Genomic DNA, 20814 nt, shown 5'->3' on the forward strand with positions numbered 1-20814 from the left:
TTCAACAGAAGAAAGAAACTCAAAATGATTTGAATGGTTTGGAACCACTCAAGAGTAAATAGTGAGTACATTTTATTTGTGGGTAAACTATCCATTTAACAGTACTGAACAGAAGATATATCAACACAATCTCACAGCAATTCGCAACCTTTTGATTTAGTGGCTAATTCGTATGAATTCGTACCATCTAATTCGTACAATTTAGTACGATTTGCTCATCCCCCATTGATGGTTGGGTTTAGGAGCGGGGTTGGGTGCCATGCCTCCTTTTTAAAATCTTACATTTTACATAAGCCACTAAAAACGTAAAAATACTTACATTTTCTTGTGAGATCAGGCTGGCTATATACACTCTCAGAGTATATATCCAGAGTAAATATATATATAAGTATTTTACTCACACTAGGTACAGTTGCCCTGAACCGTGCTGAAGCGTGCTTGTCCCCCCTCCCTTCTCTCCTACAGCCTGCACTCACACTGCATTTTACTTCTGAGCCAGAACACACTTACGTCATCGATGATGCGACTGTTCAGTTTAACAGTAAGAGAAGCACTGTTGTTCAGCACAATGGACATTGCTTTAATTATATCATTTTTTCATTCATTTTCTTTTCGGTTTAGTCTCTTTATTAAACAGGGGTCACCACCGCGGAATGAACCGCCAACTTATGCAGCATATGTTTTACACAGCGGATGCCCTTCCAGCTGCAACCCAGTACTGGGAAACACCCATACACTCTCATTCACATACATAAACTTTGAACAATTTAGCTTACCCAATTCTCCTTATTCTCCATGTACAAGCGGGCGCAGCCATTTGAATAATTTTGGCTCGAGACTTTCGGTCTCATTCACTTCCATTCATTTTTAGATGTTAAAAACAGCTCGTTTTGCTGGTTGGTGTTGCAAACTGATATTGTATTATTATATTATTCTACTTTGTCTGTATAGTCATGCAAACACTTGCTTGTAGAGTAAGTAGTTTGACCGTTTTCGGCCGTTTATTATTCCTAGTCATTTCTCCCATAAGAGACTGAATCGGAAGTTCTAAAACAATCACAAAAATGAGCGCATTGAAGAATAAGGTAAATAGCGCATGTCTTTAGACTGTGGGGGGAAACCGAAGCACCCGGAGAAAACCGGAGCACCTGGAGGAAGCCCACACGGACACAGGCAGAACATGCAAACTCCACACAGAAATGTCAACTGACCCAGCTAAGGCTTGAACCAGCGACCTTCTCGCTGTGAGGCGACATCCGCCACCCTTTAATTATATTGTTTTGTATTATTTTTGTCGTTTGGGATGCAGCGACACGCAGTCAAATATTTTGCTCAACAGATCCAACACTTTTGACGCTCATAAATGTTCATAAAGTCATTGTGCTGCCCAACCGAACCGCGTTCTGGCACACCTCTTATGTGGGCCCGATTCTGAGCACTCACACTTGTCAAACAAACAGGCAAACGTGCCCGGGCATGGTTTGGATAGCGTAGTGTGAGTAAACCCAGAAATAAAGATACAAAAGATTTTACTGGTGGTATGGCGCACTTTTGAACCTAAAAGCTACACTTTTGCAATTAAAATGTTCACACTGGTACCTTAAAGGTGCACTTTTGTACTGTTTTTAGTTATTAATATGTATAAATGTAGACCTTTAAGGTACCAAAGTGTAACTTTTGAAAAACACCTTTATGCACCTTTATTTTTGAGAGTGTAGGGCTTACAGAGAGAACAATCATTCAAACAATAATTAGATGAAAACAAATCAATGCAACTATATATTTACAACTGAAATCTGAATCTGAAAGCAGTGTAAAGACTTAAAAACTACCTCTAAAAGGTACTACAATTATTTCATCCAATACGTACGCTATGTATTTTTGTGGTTTTCAAATCAAAGAATTGCTAGCTCTGCAACATGTCAACATAAACTCTAACGGACTGTCTTAAAAGGTATCTGTCTACATTGACAGCAGCTTACTAGAGCTGTAGTGCACCGGTGTCTAAACGCATGCCTTAAAGCTGTAACGTTTTTAAGCCAAAAACAGTCTAAGCTATTTGTGTTGAATCTAGACTTGTGGAACTCTTATATTTGCATATAACTTCCGCCACGCTGACTCCCACACATCAGAAAACTGACAAAAAAACACAAGCTATTATTGTAATATTCCAGCTTCCAGTTTCTGCCTTATGAATAGCAGACGTGGCCTTCCTCCATCGACCGTGGAAGATGAACACCTACTAGGGCCATTCACGGCTAACCTTTTGATTCCCACTCTTTTAATAGCGAGATCTATCATTAAGTTTCAATCCACGCCGCTGCAGACAGTGACACATTAACAATGGTGCTGTCAGGCTCTCCTTTACAATTCATGGTAATTAGAGCTTATTGATTTAGCTGCTGGTTTTAACTACTATTGTATTTCCAACTGTGGCTGCTGTGGGGAATGTGTCCTGCACTTTAACTAAGGCCCCGGTCATCACCTTGTCCTTGTGAGCAATCAAATAGGTAAAAAAAAAAAAAAACGATTAAGAAATTCTAAGGGTAATCTGCATAAAGATGTGGTTGACTTAATCAGATATTTTAGTAAAGCAGTATGAGTTCCAAACTAAATATAGCTCAAAGAATATAAATCTAATAATGCGTCACAGCAGGATTTGAGTGTAATCTATACAGTACTGTAGGTGATTTTGAATTTAAGCAGACGTGAATATACTGTAAGGAAGATTTCCTACGCTCCGAACGTCTATAGTATGTTACATCAAAACATCCTGTACAACATGGTGCAATGTTTTATGCTAAAAAAGAGGTGATAATGCAAACAAGCCCTTCAAAATAATGCAAAAGCAATTGTTCATATTTTCCATTATATTCATAGCTGTGGAAGATGAAACAGAGTAGCACCTTACAATTTTGCTTTAACAAGACTTAAAGCATTTGTTTAGACACTTAAACTGGCTCTTATAAATGCAGAATGTGTGCCTAGTTATAATGCTGTGCTTTATCATTTGATAAATTACTGTTGACATGACTTCCAGAATATGCAAAGAAAAAGTATTTTACAATAATATTCTATCTACAACTGGCCAGTAAAAGTACCTTGCATCTTGGGATAAAAAATAGCCTCGGAAAAATTTTATAAATAAATAAAAAATATATATAATTGAACTACATTTTTTGTAAGCAGTTTGTATATGAATGCAGCATATGATGTATATTTAGTATATGACATAAAGTAGCATGTATAGTTGAAGTCATAATTAGCCCTCCTTTGATTTTTTTTTTCTTTTAAAAATATTTTCCAAATTATTTTTAACAGAGCAAGGAAACTTTCACAATATGTCTGATAATATTTTTTCTTCTGGAGAAAGTCTTATTTGTTTGATTTTGGCTAGAATAAAACTTTTGGCAGTTTTTAATTTTTTAAAAACTATTTTAAGGTCAAAATTATTAGCCCCTTTAAGCTAGATTTTTTTTCGATAGTCTACAGAACAAACCATAGTTATATAATAACTTGCCTAATGACCCTAACCTGCCTAGTTAACCTTATTAACCTAGTTAAGCCTTTAAATGTCACTTTAAGCTGTATAGAAGTGTCTTGAAAAATATCTAGTCAAATATTATTTACTGTCATCAGGGCAAAGATCACATAAATCAGTTATTAGAAATGAGTTATTAAAACTATTATGTTTAGAAATGTGTTGAAAAAAATCTGCTCTCCCTTAAACAGAAATTGGGGAAAAACTAAACAGGGGGCATAATAATTCACAGGGGCTAATAATTTTGACTTCAACTATATATCAGTGTTTCTCAAGCACATTCCTGGAGGACCACCAACACTGCATCTCTACCTCTATCTCTTTCACTTTGGACATTTGACCCGCTGGCATGCTCGTGAGGCAACTTTTCCTCTCCTCTCAGCTGATGCAGACACGGGCGTGTCTGTGGTGCGAGTTTTCTCCACTGTGTCTATTATAGATTACCCGTGATAACCGAGTATTATGCACATATAGACAATAACCACGGCTGTTCTTCCCGCGTCACTTATCTGTGAAGGGCGCTTTTATTTTTAAAGCCAATCGCAGCCCTTTCTGTTGAGCGGGTGAAGGCAATGACCGTGTAAGAACTCGCTTGACAGCGCTCAAAAAGCAAGCGGGATCTTATTTACATTTGTTTATTTGCTATAAATGCTTATGTTGTCTTTTGTGGATGTTTAAAATATTTAAAAAGAGTGTTTCTTTGAGCAGGTAAAATTAAAGGTACAGTACATACAGTGGAAGTCAGAATTATTAGCCCTCCTTTGATTTTTTTTCCTTCTTAAAATATTTTTCAAATGATGTTTAACAGAGCAAGGAAATTTTCACAGTATGTCTGATAATATTTTTTCTTCTGGAGATTTTTAAGGTCAATAATATTAGCCCATTTAAGCTAGATTTTTTTTCGATAGTCTACAGAACAAACCATCATTATACAATAACCCTAACCTGCCTAATTAACCTAATTGACTAAGTTAAGCTTTTAAATGTCACTTTAAGCTGTATAGAAGTGTCTTGATAAATATCTAGTCAAATATTATTTACTGTCATCATGGCAAAGATAAAATAAATCAGTTATTAGAAATGAGTTATTAAAACTGTTATGATTAGAAATGTGTTGAAAAAATCTTTGTTAAACAGAAATTGGGGAAAAAATAAACAGGGGGGATAATAATTCACGGGGGCTAATAATTTTGACTTCAACTGTATATCAGTGTTTCTCAAGCACATTCCTGGAGGACCACCAACACTGCATCGAAATGTGTTGAAAAAATCTTCGTTAAACAGAAATTGGGGAAAAAATAAACAGGGGGGCTAATAATTGAACTGTATGTCTTACTGCTTGTATTAAAGGACAAAATTGTATTACAAATAACATATAAATATTAGTATATTTATAGATTTTAATACAGATTTTTTGTTGTGTAAAATATCTAATTATGTATGGAAAGCATTGTCAAAGCACCGTGATGCACCGAGATATCGAATTGAACCGAATCGATGGCTGATATTTTTAACCGAACCGTGAGACAAGTGTAGGTTTACACCCCTAATATAATCCCATTAATAGATAATACTGTTAATGTATCTATTAATAGATAATACTGCATACTACCTTTTACAACTGACACAAGAGAACTACCACCTTTATAAGCGCACAAATTCTCAAAATACCCAAACGTATGTATTATTTAGAGCTCATATATTGACCTATCACTGACAGGATGTTTTCAACCCCATCCCATCTACCTCAACCTCTTGTTTTGACCTCAATTTTATAAGTTCAATACTTCAAAAGCAGGTCAGACGAACACTGCGGTTCAGGCTTCGACAGAAGAAACAGCTCGACAGACGGACGCGGGAGGAAGGAAGTTTTGAGGGGTGTATAGATCTTTATGCGAGTACAGGGATGCCAGAGGAACTACTGTATATGAAGTGACAGGCTCTTGTAAGGCATAATGACATGAAGAGGGGGTGTGTAAAGTTGGTGAGAAGAAGTGATGTAATGAAAGAAAGCCAGTGTGCATGTTTCACCAGAAGACACAAAAGCTGATCATGTCCAAAGCAATGCTAATTAAACACCTTCATATTCCTCTAAGGAGAAAAGTGCTTTAGCTATTGTACATTCACATATGAGGAAACTCTATATGCATGAATGCTATGTTATTTTACCGGTGTATTTGTGACCAGTACCTGCGTTTGAAGGTGAGGAGAAGGCCCAGGAGAATGATGACAAACATGAGGATTCCTGCAATGACGCCTGCCATCTTTACCGTGCTGTCCACCTGTTTTTCAGGCTCTATGTCATTGGAATTCTGGGTAGATGCACCTTTAAAGCAACAAGTACATCAGAAAGAAGAGAAACAGCCTTTAACTAAGACAAAAAGCTGTCAAGGAGCGTTCTACGGTGACAGACATTAAACGAACAATGAAAACACATTGAAAGGAAGCACATACAAGCATGTTATACATTCACACACTTTCAACCAGACATATGTATAATGTAGCATTCAAAACACACACACACGCACACACACGCACACACACACACGCACACACGCACACACGCACACACGCACACACGCACACACACACACACACACACACACACACACACACACACACATTCAAATTCATGCATTTTAATTCAGACAAAACAAACGCACAAGTGAGATTGATCATTATTGTTTGGCGAGTGTATGGCAAAGAGGGATTGTTTTTTGTTTTGTTTTGTTTTGTTAATGGTATGAATTATCAGGCAACAGACAAAATAAAATACCTTAAGGGTTAAAAAAAATATATATATAGTTGAAGTCAGAATTATTTGCCCTCCTGAATTATTAGCCCCCCGCTATATATTTTACTCCCCAATTTCTATTTAACGGAAAGAAGATTTTTTTTTCACACATTTCTAAACATATTAATTTTAATGACTAGTTTCTAATAACGAATTTCTTTTATCTTTGCCATGATGACAGTACATAATATTTACCAGATATTTTTCAGCATACTGGTATTCAGCTTTAAATGCAATAAAAGTGCAGTATGTAAGTTTGACACCCAGTGGTTGAACTAGGTAGTGCACTCCTGGTTCAAAACACATGCGAGTGCAGGTTGCCAGATTGATGATATCAATAGAAGTGTGCCTAAAAAACTTAAACTGTGTCCTAAATAAAAGCAATGGCACGCGATAGAAGGAATATTCTCCATATTAAGAGGAGTTTTTGTCCTAACCAACACCTGAAACATATATTTTACAAACGGCTTCTATTTCTTGCAGCTGAACAACAGAAAAATTACAATGATCCCCTCAGGTACACCTCATATGCTTTATCCAGTGTTAAATGCTAGCAATGTGAGTTTGAAGGCCATTTTACATTTATTGACATACTACTAAAAGCAGCAGCAGATAGTTCTTAGATAGTACCTCAGTACTACAGATAGTACCTTGAAAATAAAATAAACTGTCTCTAATTGAACTTTAAAACTGTGGCTCAGAGCAAACCAACACATATCTGTGATTTAGCATGTACATTTAATAATGTTAAAGAGGTTTAATATGTGTTAATTAGATTTTAAACCTTACCGTTTCGTTGGAGTGCAGTAAGTGCAATATTCTGTGCTTCTGAATGGCTGTATTTAAATTTCTGTCATGTTTCGTCTAGTGCAAACAGCCAAATTGCTTATCACTGCGTATCTCATCATGTAGCGTGTTCTTGGGACACAGGGTTACAATGTAACCTGCTCACCTAATGTTTAAGTTTGTAATTTTTATTTTATTTGCTATTTAATAACCACCTCATGTGGAACGTCTCATCTCATAGGCTGCTACTGTCCACTGGAGGTCACCTTTTCGTTTGCGGACGCATACTTTAGAGCAGGGATATCCAAACTCGGTCCTGGAGGGCCGGTGTCCTGCAGATTTTAGCTCTAACTTGCCTCAACACACCTGTAAGGATGCTTCTAGAAAGCCTAGTAAGAGCTTGATTAGCTAGCCCATGTGTGTCTGATGGGGGTTGGAACTAAACTTTGCAGGACCCCAGCCCTCCTGCTTTAGAGCCTTCCTGACTGAATGAATGAAATACGCTGTTTTTCACAAAGGCAACCAGGGGTGCTGAAATATAATTGGCTAAACTGGCATTGGGCGAGTTAAAGAGACCAAAACAAAGACAGACATTCCAGCATGTAGCTCACATTTTCAAAGCAGAATATCTGATTTCAGCATTGTTTTTCAGATAAACATGAATATTCGCTTAGCATGTTTCTTAAACATCTGCAAACATATTATGGTATTTTTATGCTTTAGAAGAGAACTTACATACAGCACCTTTAAATGCTTAACTAGGTTAATTAGGCAAATTAGAGTAATTAGGCAAGTCATTGTATAATGTTGGTTTGTAGACAATCTGAAAAAATGGTTGAGAGGGCTAATAATATTGACATTAATATGTTTTCCAAAAAAAAAATTAAAAACAGCTTTTATTCTAGCTGAAATAAAACAAATAAGACTTTCTCCGGAAGAAAAAAATATTATAGGAATTACTGTGAAAATTTCCTTGCTCTTTTAAACATCATTTGGGAAATATTTAAAAAAGAAAAAAGGGCTAATAATTTTGACTTCAACTGTATATGATCACTGTGGTGAAATGACACACTGTAGGACCTTTAGATTCTGGGTTAGAGAATGCGAATAAACCAAAATACAATACAACGCAAGAAACGCAAGCATACAACTATGATTAGCCAAATGAAAAAGAGGATGATTCATGCAGATGTATGTGTGTATTTGTGTGTGTTGATATGGGGGTTTCATATTCACATGCACAATGTTTTGTTGATGCTTTATTGTTATTATAATATCTGTATAAAATCTGTACAACCATGCATGACTTTTTTGCAAATACTGTTCAGATTAGCGTGGCTCCTCACCAAACGGCTCATCTACCTTCATCAGGCATGTAATTCTACTGTGAAATTGTCATTATTGCTATGAAAGAATTCAAGATGCTTGTTGCTGCTGTAATTCACTGTTGAAAAATTCATCATCGTTTTCTTTTCTAAAACAGCAACTAAAGGAAACATATTCAACTGTATAATTATCTACATCAATCTTAATAAAGAAGAAAGCATTTATAGACTTCACAACAGAGATATAAATAAATGGTTGCGTACAATACCTAATGTACATATATAAAGGAAGCATATACAATTAAGTTATATTTACCTTCATTTCAGCTGTAAGATTTTTTAATGGCAGTTTTACAATCTGTTACATACAATTTTAGCACATAAATTTTTACAAGTGGGAGGTTTGCTTTCAAGTGAGCTCAATAATTTGATTTTCCTCAACCGTACAGTTCTTTAAAGCGAGAACAGACCTAATATTGAACCATAACACATTTCTAGAAGTGTATGTTGATGAGCTAAACCTGTATTCTTTTGTAAGGCATAGTTAACCTTTTTCCTACAGCATATCTAACTTTTGGGACCAGATTTTTTATGTTCACTACCTGACAAAATTCTTGTCGCCTATCCAAGTTTTAGGAACAAATTATAACTTGACTTCTAGTTGATCATTTGATATCAGAAGTGGCTTATATGAAAGGCAAAGGTCTCTTGATTATGCTTATTTTACCAAAATAAAAACATGCCTTGATTTTAAATTATTTAATTAGGAAAGTATGGCAAAAAAAGCATTCTTGCAGGACTCCCAGAGTTCATCAAGATTCTTTGGATTCATCTTACCCCAGACATGCTCGATAATGTTCATGTCTGGTGACTGGGCTGGCCAATCCTGGGGCACCTTGATGTGAAGGAGAGATGAGAAGGAGCGCTATCCTGCTGAAGAAATTCCCCTTTCCTGTGGTTTTAGAAATGTTGTCGGGTAGTGTATATGTTTGCCTACTGACTAGCGAATAAAACATTTCTTATATACATAATTCAATTAATTTACATTTTAAAATTCAGTTTGTATTGCTTTGATGTGTAGGTTTCATTAGGTTGAACTGTTTTAGAAAATTTTAGGTTAGAAACGTAATAGGGTATTTGCAGAGCTAGTGTTTCTTCCCATACTGATATACTTCCGGTGAACGGTTAAGGTGACTTTTTTCCATTTTATATAGCACCATTTCATATACAGCATCAATGTTGTAATGTAATTAAAATATAATCAGTTAAATAGACTTTGGCATTCATTAGCAGCATTTCCACTGTCGGGCCAGTGCGAGCCAGGGCTTTTATCGGGCTAGGCCGGGCCAATCGCGTTTCCACTGTCAGGCTAGTAGCTCGCAGCGCGTTACGCAAACCCCGCCCCCAGAATGTCCCCCGAATCAAACGTCACACAACCCGCCCACTTCAGAGGGAATCAGGCAGATAAAGCACACCATCGCATCATCACGAATAGATCGCTGATTTTTTAAGAAAACAGACCTTAAACACGCCAACTTTGTAACTGCATACAGTTCACCGGAAGCGCTTAACCCAGGTTACTAACAAATTAAAAGTCCTTCCACATACTTCCACATATACCCTATTAAATTCTATTGTGTTAATAATTCTCACCTGTAGTGTTAATAAATTCATTAGCCTTAATATATTCTTCAGTTTTGATTCTTAAGAAAAAGATTTCTTTTGACAGGGAAATGTAGGTACTGACAGCAATTTGCAGTTCCATTTCAAACCATTCATTTCTAATGGACTTTTGCAAACAAAAGGTGACATAAGCAAGTCACGTGTCTCTGCAACTGAACTTGATCGCAACTTCAGTTCTTTTGACCTTTGAAATAACACTCTTCTCTTCTAACCTTGCTAGTCTTTAGAGTGTTTTCCAGGCACAATTTAGCTTTCTCCCTCGATGTCAGAAGGTGCTCTATGTATGGTCTATGCGGATAGACTGTGTTTTCTCCTTTGGCTCTATCATCTGAACTGCATGTCCTCCAGTCTGCCCTGATCTGATTGGGTTCAACAGTTCACACACAGACACAACACTCTCTCTCATTCACCCAGGATGTGGTTCTTTGAGTCTATTTTCTGATATCATCCTCCAGCACTCTTGATGACAATACAACAATAATAACCATGGCCAATCAGTTGACTCATTTTACCAACCTTTTAGATAACATCACTTAGCATAGAGCTCTATATGGTAGCCAAGACCTAAAAATGGTCACATGCATTTTAGCATGTATGTTTTATAACTAGTACAAAAATACTGACCAATTGACATCTTTCCATTTGATTATGTTCTTACATATTTATACTGCCTACTCTAATCAGTAATATTCATAAATTCATTCATTTTCCTTCGGCTTAGTCTCTATTTCAGAGGTCGCCACAGCGGAATGAACCGCCAACTATTCCAGTATATGTTTTATGCAGCGGATGCCCTTCCAGTCAAAACCCAGTACTGGGAAACACCTATACTCTCTCGCATTTACACACTAATTTACAGACACAGACACAGACACACACACGCACGCACGCACGCACGCACGCACGCACGCACACACACACACACACACACACACACTACAGTACAGACAATTTAGCTTAACCAATCAACCAGAGCACCTGGAGGAAACCCACACGAACACGGGGAGAACATGCAAACTCCACACAGAAATGCCAACTGGCCCAGCCGGGACTCATACCAGCAACCTTCTAGCTGTGAGGTGACAGTGCTAACCAATAAGCCACTGTGACACCCACCTGATTAGTAATAACAAGCACTAAATGAAGTTTTTGTTCTTAAAGTCTAATGACTAGGTAAAAAGGTCAGTAAAAAACAAATCTTTTATTTTTGAAAGCATGCTGTTGTCATACAGAAATTTAAAATCTAAAAAGTTCCAAAAGTAGATTTTCACCATTTTCAGAACCAAATTCTGTCTTGGAAATGAAAAAAAATAAAGCTTTTTTATTGTCATTGCCATCAACATTTACAAGAACCTTTAAAATCCATTAAACCCTTTGAAATCCATTGTGAATTTTTTATTTAAAGCAGAAAAAAGGTTATTTAGATAGAACATTTTCAATAAAGATTAACGACTGAAAAAGTTAAAATAAGTTTGCTAAAATGATTCTTCCATGGCATAGCTGTGAAAACTCTCTTTTGGAACCTTTATTTTTCAGAATGAATACTGGAAGTTGCTGTCATACTGCACAATATCTTTAATTTTGCTTGACCAATGCCTGTGGTTTAATGAAGAATCTGTAACATTCAAGCATTCCTTTAAAAAAAGATTTACTGGAATTTTTTTTTCATTAGAGAAAAGAGTCTTTATGCAAAGGTTGTGCTTGACTATTAAAATCTTCTATATGCTAAGAACAACTGAATGGAATGTTCTTTGAAGAACCAAAAGTGGTACTTCTGCTGGTTCTGTTTTCTTTTTAAAACATGGAGCCTTTCAATTTCAGAGAAGTAGAAAGTAGAAAAGTATTTATTAAGTATTTAAATATTCTTTACCCTAAGAAAATAATGGTTATTTAGATAGACCGTTCTCAGAAATGATTAGTCACTGAAATAGTTAAAAGAACTTTGCTGAAAGGTATTTTGGGGTATCTAAAATGGTTCTTCTATGGCATAGCTGTGAAAACTCTCTTTTGGAACCTTTATTTTTCAGAATGAATACTGGAAGTTGCTGTCATACTGCACAATATCTTGAATTGTACTTGACCAAGGCCAATGGTTTAATGAAGAACCTGATAACATTCAATTATTGTTTAAAAATAAAAATAAATATGATATATTGGCATTTTATTCCATTGCAGAGACTAATCTTTATGCAAAGGTTGTGTTTAATCATTAAAATGTTCTGTACCCTAGAAACAACTGAATGAAATGTTCTTTGTACTTCTTTTTTTTAAATGGTGTTTCAATTTCAGAGAAGTAGAAAATTATTTATAAGTGTATTTAAAATATTCTTTACTAAGAAAATAATTTTAATTTGAAGAAGTGTTCAATGATAGGTTGTTAGGGGAATACAAAAGTGGCCTTCAATGACATTGTTGTGAAAACACTTTTAATTTCAAGAGTGAACTACAGAACATCTTTTAGATTTATTTTAAATATTTGGAACACAGGCAAACAAAGATGTTAATTTAGAGGTTCTTTTGGTATGTATTTGATGCATACAACTATTTTATTTTTAAAACCATTTGTTTCAGGATTCAACAACATTTTCCAAATTTGAGCTGTAAGTAATGAATTCCACATATACTTTACCACCCATAACATAATTAATGGGACATCTTTGTGAAAGCACTTGTATTTTCTTGTATGTTCTACATGAGCTCTTTTAGATTATTATAATATTTTTAACACTAGGCAAACAAACAGTTCTAACTGATAATTTAAATGTTCTTTTGTGAACCAAAGATGCTCTTATGTTGCTTCTATTTTATAATTTTTTTAAATAAAATAAATTGTTTCAGGATTCAACGATGCTTTACACATTTGAGCTTTAAATAGTGAATTCCACATATACTGTACCACCCACAAGCTAGTTAATGTAATATAAAAAGTGACTCTAAGCACTCATACAATGTGTGTGTATAATTTTGACATACTATTTTCTGTAATGACTCTCAAAGCATTCTGAATCACCAAGATCAGCAGCACTACTTTAAGACCTGTGCTATTTCCTGCTTACAGTAATAAGTTATGTAAAATAATAGAAACACGCACAAACAGCCTGCCCTTGATTAGACGCACTCAAAATATTTCCACGCACCCACAAGCCCTGTTTGTTTGCCCAGTAAAAATATGTGAGGATGCAAATCCTTTTATTTTGAGGGGGTAAAATTAAGTATCAAAGAGGAATTATTACCAAAGCTCAATATATTAACACTTAATCCCCACCATGTACAGGGGGTGTAGGAGTGGGTGCTTTGCCTTTTTAATTGCCAGCATTCTGCGATATTCTCTGTTAGCATGTGAAACGGTACTTTTGTCTAACTTTATTTAAAGCAGGTCTGTAGGCCGAGGGATTACGCAGGGGTTTATGGGGGTGCATATCACAGCTGACATCTCTACTGCCATTGTTCGACAGGATTACGAATGCATCATTGAATGCACCTAACAGGATTATAATCTCAAATGGACTCGGATTAAGATGCAGCAGTCATACAAATACCCCATGATCCTAATGGCTCAAAAAAGAGCGTCCTCTTACACTAAAGACGGAGAGGTTAATGGGTGGATTTTAAATACATTTAGTTCAAAATCCCCTTTGTTTCCAACTTTCAAGTGTATCTGCTTATGCATTACTGAGTTTTTGTGAAATGCCGTTAAATTCCAAATGGGAGCATTGAGAAACAAAGGAATTTGTGCAAACTGACTATTGATTTCAAGCTCAAAGTGCACTGTATATGCATAATCTGTTTCGTCACAATGCAGCTTGGTTTTGTTCTTTATTATTATTTTAGTCTCAAGCAATGTAATCATGCATATTCGCATAAGCAGGCAGTTATTTTTTAAGGCCACTGTATACTCAAGAATATAATTATGATCCTTGCAACTGCATGTCAAAATGTGTATTTAATTTCAAACTCAAACTGTGCACACGTAATAAAGTATAGCCTTTTTGTTAAGAAAAGATTTGCTATTTTGTATGTCATAGAGAAAAATTACTGTCTAACAAAATTACAATTACATGTTATTTATTGAAGCAAATTCTAGTGCTGGATAAACAAATTATTTTTTGCAAAATGTGTTGCTTGGGAAAGTGTATTTGTATTTTATTTTCTTTATGTAACCCACCGATCCTACTGCACCAAACCCACGCTGAGCTGGGAGAAAACCGGCGATTCTTTGCATGGGAGTAAGTTGCTCTAACAAGGAGGCTAAAGACCATGGCCTCTAGCGTCTGTCGCTAGAGCACCTATTGAGGTTAGAGAAGTAAGGTTTACCTTGATAGCACTTCGCTAGATAGCCTGTTGCACTTATCCCTCTAAACCTCACTCCCATCCCGGACGAGCCCCCACATGTAACCCACTGGTCCTAATGTATCCAACCTAGTCTGAGTTGGGATCAAAGCTGCGATTCTTTGCATGGGAGTCAGTTGCTCTAACAAGGAGGCTAAAGACCATGGCCTTTAGCATCTGTCGCTAGAGCATCTTTAGAGGTCAGAGGAGTAAAGTTTACTTGCACACTTCGCTAGCTGGTCTCCGTTAAACTCATCCCCATAAACCTCACTCCCATCCTGGACGAGTCCCCACGTGTAACCCACCGGTCCTTTTGCACACAATACACGCTGAGCAGGGATCAAACCAGTGATTCTTTGCATGGAAGTTGGTTGCTCTGACAAGGAGGCTTAAGACCAAGGCCACTGAAGCAAGGTCAGAGGAGGGTGGTTTACCTGCATAGCACTTTGCTAGCTGGTCTCCATTAAACTCAACCCTCACTCCCATTCCGGACAAGCCCCCACATGTAACCCACCGGTCCTACTGCACCCAACCTATGCTGAGCTGGGATCGAACCAATGATTCTTTGCATGAGAGTTGTTTGCTCTAACAAGGAGGCTAAATACCATGGTCTCTAGCATCTGTCTCTTGAGCACATTTAGACGTCAGAAGAGTCAGGTTTACCCGCATAGTACTTCACTAGCTGGTCTTCATTAAACTCAACCCCCTAAACATCACTTCCATCCCGGACGAGCCCCCACATGTAACCCATGGGTCCTATTGCACCCAACCCATGTTGAGCTGGAATCAGACAGGAGATTCTTTGCATAAAAGTAGGTTGTTCTAACAAGGAGGCTAAAGACCATGGCCTCTAGCATTTGTCGCTAGAGCACCTTTAGAGGACAGGGGAATGAGGTTTACCTACATAGCACTTTGCTAGCTGGTCTCCGTTAAACTCACCCCCCTAAACATCACTCTCATCCCGGACGAGGAATCTTATTTAAAGACTTCTATACATAAAAAGCATTGGATTAATATTTTGCCATCCAGTGCAATAACATTGCAAGCGTATTCAATTGTACAATCATTTTAAGGCCACCGTACCCTCAAATTCAGCTCTCAAAATATAATCATCATTAATATAACTGGATGTCAAAATATGTATTTAAAAGCAAGCTTTAATCTGCCTAATTCAGGCAATTAAGCATTGCAACGGATCACTGGCTGGCTAAAAGTTGACTAGCTCCTGTGCAACACAGACATCCAGCAGGAACCTTTAGATATGCCAGACATTTTAGAGCAAGCAATTTGTAATTTCAGTCTGGGCAATTGAACATATTTTATGTGACTGCAGAGTGAAATGGAGAAGCAATGAAACGTGGACCATACTGCACTGGAACTAAAGAGATGACACCTGTGTGTGTGTGTGTGTGCGTGTGTGTGCGTGTGTGTGTGTGTGTGTGTGTGTGTGTGTGTGTGTGTGCAAAAGCTTGACATTTGTTGTTTAGTCTATATAGATAATAGAACAAGTGAGAAATAGAGAAATATACAAATGTACAATAAACAAATTGAACAGCAAAGTATAAACACATTCTTTCACACTCAATGTGCACAGAAATACATATCTTAAACAGCAAGAACACAAACATACTCGTATACATTAACACATGCTGGCAAACACACACATGCATACACACGCATACACGCGCGCACACACGCACGCACACACACACGTACACACACACCGGTTAGGCTGGCAGGGTCAGAGTGTATGACTGGGGTCATGTTGGGTGAAGCGGTCACATGTAAGGGGTGAGTGTTTAGGTAAGGCAACATATATCACTTTATGCTCACATTTTGCTCAAAAGCTTATTAAGCTCCACTGTCAAACATATTTATATTTAAACATTTGAAGAATGGTCAAAATAGATTAGTTTATATGCAAGCAAGAATAGGGCTGGATTAAAGAGCTACACTATAGCTACAATAACACAGGATTTTTTTAAAATTCAAGATACGTTGCTGTATCATATTTACATAATATGATATAAGCAATATCTAGGGCCAGACTCAATCTGCTGACATCTTTTGCTTTTTCAGTGGAGAATTTTGGGAAAATCTGTGGATTTATCTGGAAAAACTTTAGGAATATCATATATATTATCCTATATATATATATATATATATATATATATATATATATATATATATATATATATATATATATATATATATATATTTAAAAAACTGTATTGTACATAAATAATATGAATATTTTACTTTAATACTACTATTATTATATCACAATAATATTAGTAAAATGAATTTAAAAACTAAATAAATATACATTTACACACATTTACACAAGTAAATACATAGACTTAACAATGGGCTAAAAATCTGTGGAAATCTGAGGATTTCTGTGCACACAGATTATGTGTGGGCCTAGCAATATCTTATGAGTAGGGCCAGACGGAATCTGCGGACATTTTTTGCAGTTTCTGCACAGAATTTTGGAAAAAATCTACAGATTTATTATTTAAGTATCGTAACTAAAACCTTAATATACGAACAAAAAAGTAATACCTTTTTAACTAGTATTTAATGTTTACAATGCAAATCCAATTAGATTCACTTTATTTGGTAAACAAAGCAAGTGTCTCATATAATTTATCTACTAAAAGACTAATCTACTATCTACATATTAGTCAAGAATGTTTTTGAAATTAATTTAAAAATATAAATTATATATATATATATTATATATAATATAAATTGACACACATTTACACAAGTAAATAAACAGAATCAATGATGGGCTAAAAATCTGCAGAATTCTGTGGATATCTGTGAAATTCTGCACGCGCAGATTCCATGTGGGCCTACTTATGAGGAATGTGTGCAACTTCACATGCCTGGAGTTTTTGTCTCTAATAACCCAAATGTGTTTTTGATTAATAATAAGTTTATATTGTATTATATTTGACATAATTATAGGTGTGTCCCAAATCGTATTGTTATGCACTTTTCTATGTCATTTTCTAGTATAAATACTGTAAGTAGTGCATTCACACTGAAAACTTTGAGAATAAGTGCACTTTATATACCCAGATTATGCACTTATTCAACCGTTAAAATGAAGTGTGGATTGTTGGACACTTCACGCACTCAACAGCTGCTGCTTTGCTTACGTAGCGGAAGGGGCAGAACTTTCGGGCACTGATGTTGAATTACTTTATTTATTTTGGATTGTAAAAGCAAAATTCTCCTATTAGAGTGACTATATTCAATTCAATTCATCTTTATTTCTATAGCGCTTTTACAATGTAGATAGTGTCAAAGCAGCTTCACGTAGAAGATTATAGTAAATTGAAACACTGTCAGTCCAGTTGAAGTTCAGTTCAGTTATTATACCACTTCTCGATGGTGAATGCGTTATACTCATGGTAGGTATTATTTAGTAGCTTGGTCATTAATTCTTAATTTGACAACCGTCAAACATGATCAGGGAAACGGTAGGAATTTCTGCTTTGTAAAAAAATGTTAGTGTTCTTTTTGGGATAACACTACACTACACTGCTATTGAGTGCGTTAGTGAATAAGTACATAGTGTGCATTTTGGGACGCAGCTATTGTCTGTTTTTGCCCATTTTTCTAACAATTACCTATGAAGTCATAGCAAAGAAATAGTGTTTTGTTTCTGAATAAATCTGCGTATTGAACAAATCAGGTGAACCAATGATTCATTCATAAAGAGACACATTTCCTTCAATCTTGGATGAATCAGCTATTTGAATAAATCAATTAAATGAATTACTTGCTCTTCAAGAAATATTCACATAACCTGACTGTTTTAGTTTCTTATTTAGAATATTAATACATGATCTATTTAAAATTACTGTTTGTAATTATCTAACCTATAAATGCTTATATCATATGATATAAATATGAGAAACCAAGGCATCTATGGCTTAATATCTTGAATTTTAGGGGTATAAATTTGCAAACTGCTATATAACTACAGTTGAAGTCAGAATTATTAGCCCCACTGAATTATTAACACCCTGTTTATTTTTTCTCCAATTTCTGTTTAACGGAGAGAAGGTTTTTTCAACACATTTCTAAACATAATAGTTTTAATAACTCATTTCTAATAACTGATTTATTTTATCTTTGCCATGATGACAGTAAATAATATTTGACTAGATATTTTTCAAGACACTTCTAGACTGCTTAAAGTGACATGTAAAGGCATAACTAGGTTAACTAGGCAGGTTAGGGTTATTAGGCAAGTTATTGTATAATTTGTTTGTTCTGTATTGAAAAAATATAGCTAAAAGGGGCTAATAATTTTGACCTTAAAATGGTTCATAAAAAATTTAAAACTGCTTTTATTTTAGCCAAAATAAAACAAATAAGACTTTCTCCAGAAGAAAAAATATTATCAGACATACTGTGAAAAATTAATTGCTCTGTTAAGCATCATTTTGGAACTATTAAAAAAAATTCAAAGGGGGGCTAATAATTCTGACTTCAACTGTATCTACAACCGCATTTCCTTTCAATTAACAAAGTAATTCAGCGCATAACTGTATAATTTCTAAGAAGGCAATAACCTTTAATACTAGAGGATACTAGATGCATTATGCATTAATTTGTTCAGAGCATAACAAGGTCATGAGCAAAACTACAGTAGAAAGGGGATATCTGTTGTTTTAAAACATGAAATATTATTAATAATACGATTATCTGAGACATGTGGGCGGCACTGTACATTCGCAGGGTCCCAAATTACAGTAGTGTCAATGAAGTCAATGAGAACCAGCTAGACGTTTTAGTGAACCAGACATGCAAAAAATGCATTAAGATGTGGATGGAGAGAAGCAGAATAAAGGAACGAGGGCTGAAAACCAAACAAAAGGAAAGAGGAAACAACAGCAGAGGAAATGTGGATGGAAAGAACAAAGAAGAAAGAAAAGTTTGACTATGGTATAATATTCACCTTCACTGGGAATGACAAGTATGTAGGGCGTGGTATTTTGTCCCCTACCTATTACCACTAAGACAAGGTTTTACGTTCCAGGCCGGCATGCATGAGAGAAAAGAAGGAAAGAAAAAATAGTCTAAAGAATTATGCTTTCAACTCGATCATCCGAGCTTCCTTTGAGTGAGTAACATTTGGCTGGAAAGGAAACTCAAATGTATAGGATATACAACAGGTAGGCTATTTCGCAATGGAAGAAGTTAATATTACTCCAGAATCATCTAGTGGAACGGACATACGACTTACAGAAAATCTTATCAATAGATTTCTAGTGCGGCTTCGGAAAACGTTTATTCTAAATCTCCAATTGCATATCTGAACTTTGAAATAGATTTAGGGGGAATGCACTAAGACTGCATTGCGTCAGCGGTCACTTTTGTAAATGTAATTTTAAATGAAATCAATTATGCAGCAGTTATGCAATTCTGAATTAATCTATTTTTATGCAAATGACGCTACAAAATTTGTGCTAAATTCAGAATGGCATGTCCCAATGGGTTAGTTCACCCCAAAATTAATATTAGCCCAGGATTTAATCACCCTAAAGGCATCCACGCGAGAAAGGCAGTCTCTCGTAAACACGCATATGACAGTGGAAGTTACACAACACTGTTTATAATGTTTTAAATATGGACATTTTATTTTAAAAAGTGCATTGATTCGGTGCACGAATCCCACTCATTGCCATTGTAGAGCTTAAAATAGGCAAATTGTTATCTAAAATAAATTGAACAGAATTAAAGGTGTATACATCCAGGTTGCCTTGAGGGTGAGTAAACCATGGTATCCTTTTCATGTTTGGGTGAACTAACCCTTTAAGTAACAATTCTGAGTGTTTGGTAGTGAGTTTGACTCTTTGACATGCTGAACTGGTATTAAACATGCCAACCTGATTTCACCAAGTAGGATATGTTCCTGGATTAACGCTATTGAACAACATTCCTGGAACAACATTCATATTTGGGGAATAATTTACAGTTATGCTTGGGTCTGGGGGTAGGGAATAGGTATGGATTACATTTTCGAACAAAAAGGATGTTCCAGGATCAAAATAGATGTTAATCCAGGCTCGCATTGCAAAATCAAACTGCAAAACAAATTTAAAGAGGCCATATGATGCTTTGTAATGTTTTTTTTTCTTTTCCTTTAGTGTTATGAAGCTTGGCCAAACCAGAATATAACTCCCACTGACTTGCACGTGATGGTTTGAAATATTAGTGTAATACTGCTTCAGTGAATTGTAGTGTTGTTGCCATGTTTCAATATGGAAAACGTACCATCATAAATGGCATAGACAACATCTATTCATTAGAACATAACAACATTATTTAAT

The 20814-nt window shown here is 35.8% G+C and overlaps 1 protein-coding gene across 1 annotated transcript in view; it reads right to left on the reverse strand.

Annotated features, from left to right (window-relative positions):
* ptprt (protein tyrosine phosphatase receptor type T) overlaps window positions 1–20814 on the reverse strand; it is a 535469-nt gene that overhangs the window by 156741 nt on the left and 357914 nt on the right. The window contains exons 14-15 of the mRNA XM_056460746.1: window positions 19440–19496; window positions 5732–5867 (exon numbers count right to left, since the gene is read on the reverse strand). Coding sequence (XP_056316721.1) covers window positions 5732–5867; window positions 19440–19496 — 193 coding nt within the window. The remainder of the gene's footprint in view (window positions 1–5731; window positions 5868–19439; window positions 19497–20814) is intronic.

This window comes from Danio aesculapii, chromosome 6, assembly GCF_903798145.1.
Source record: "Danio aesculapii chromosome 6, fDanAes4.1, whole genome shotgun sequence".
Taxonomy (NCBI): domain Eukaryota; kingdom Metazoa; phylum Chordata; class Actinopteri; order Cypriniformes; family Danionidae; genus Danio; species Danio aesculapii.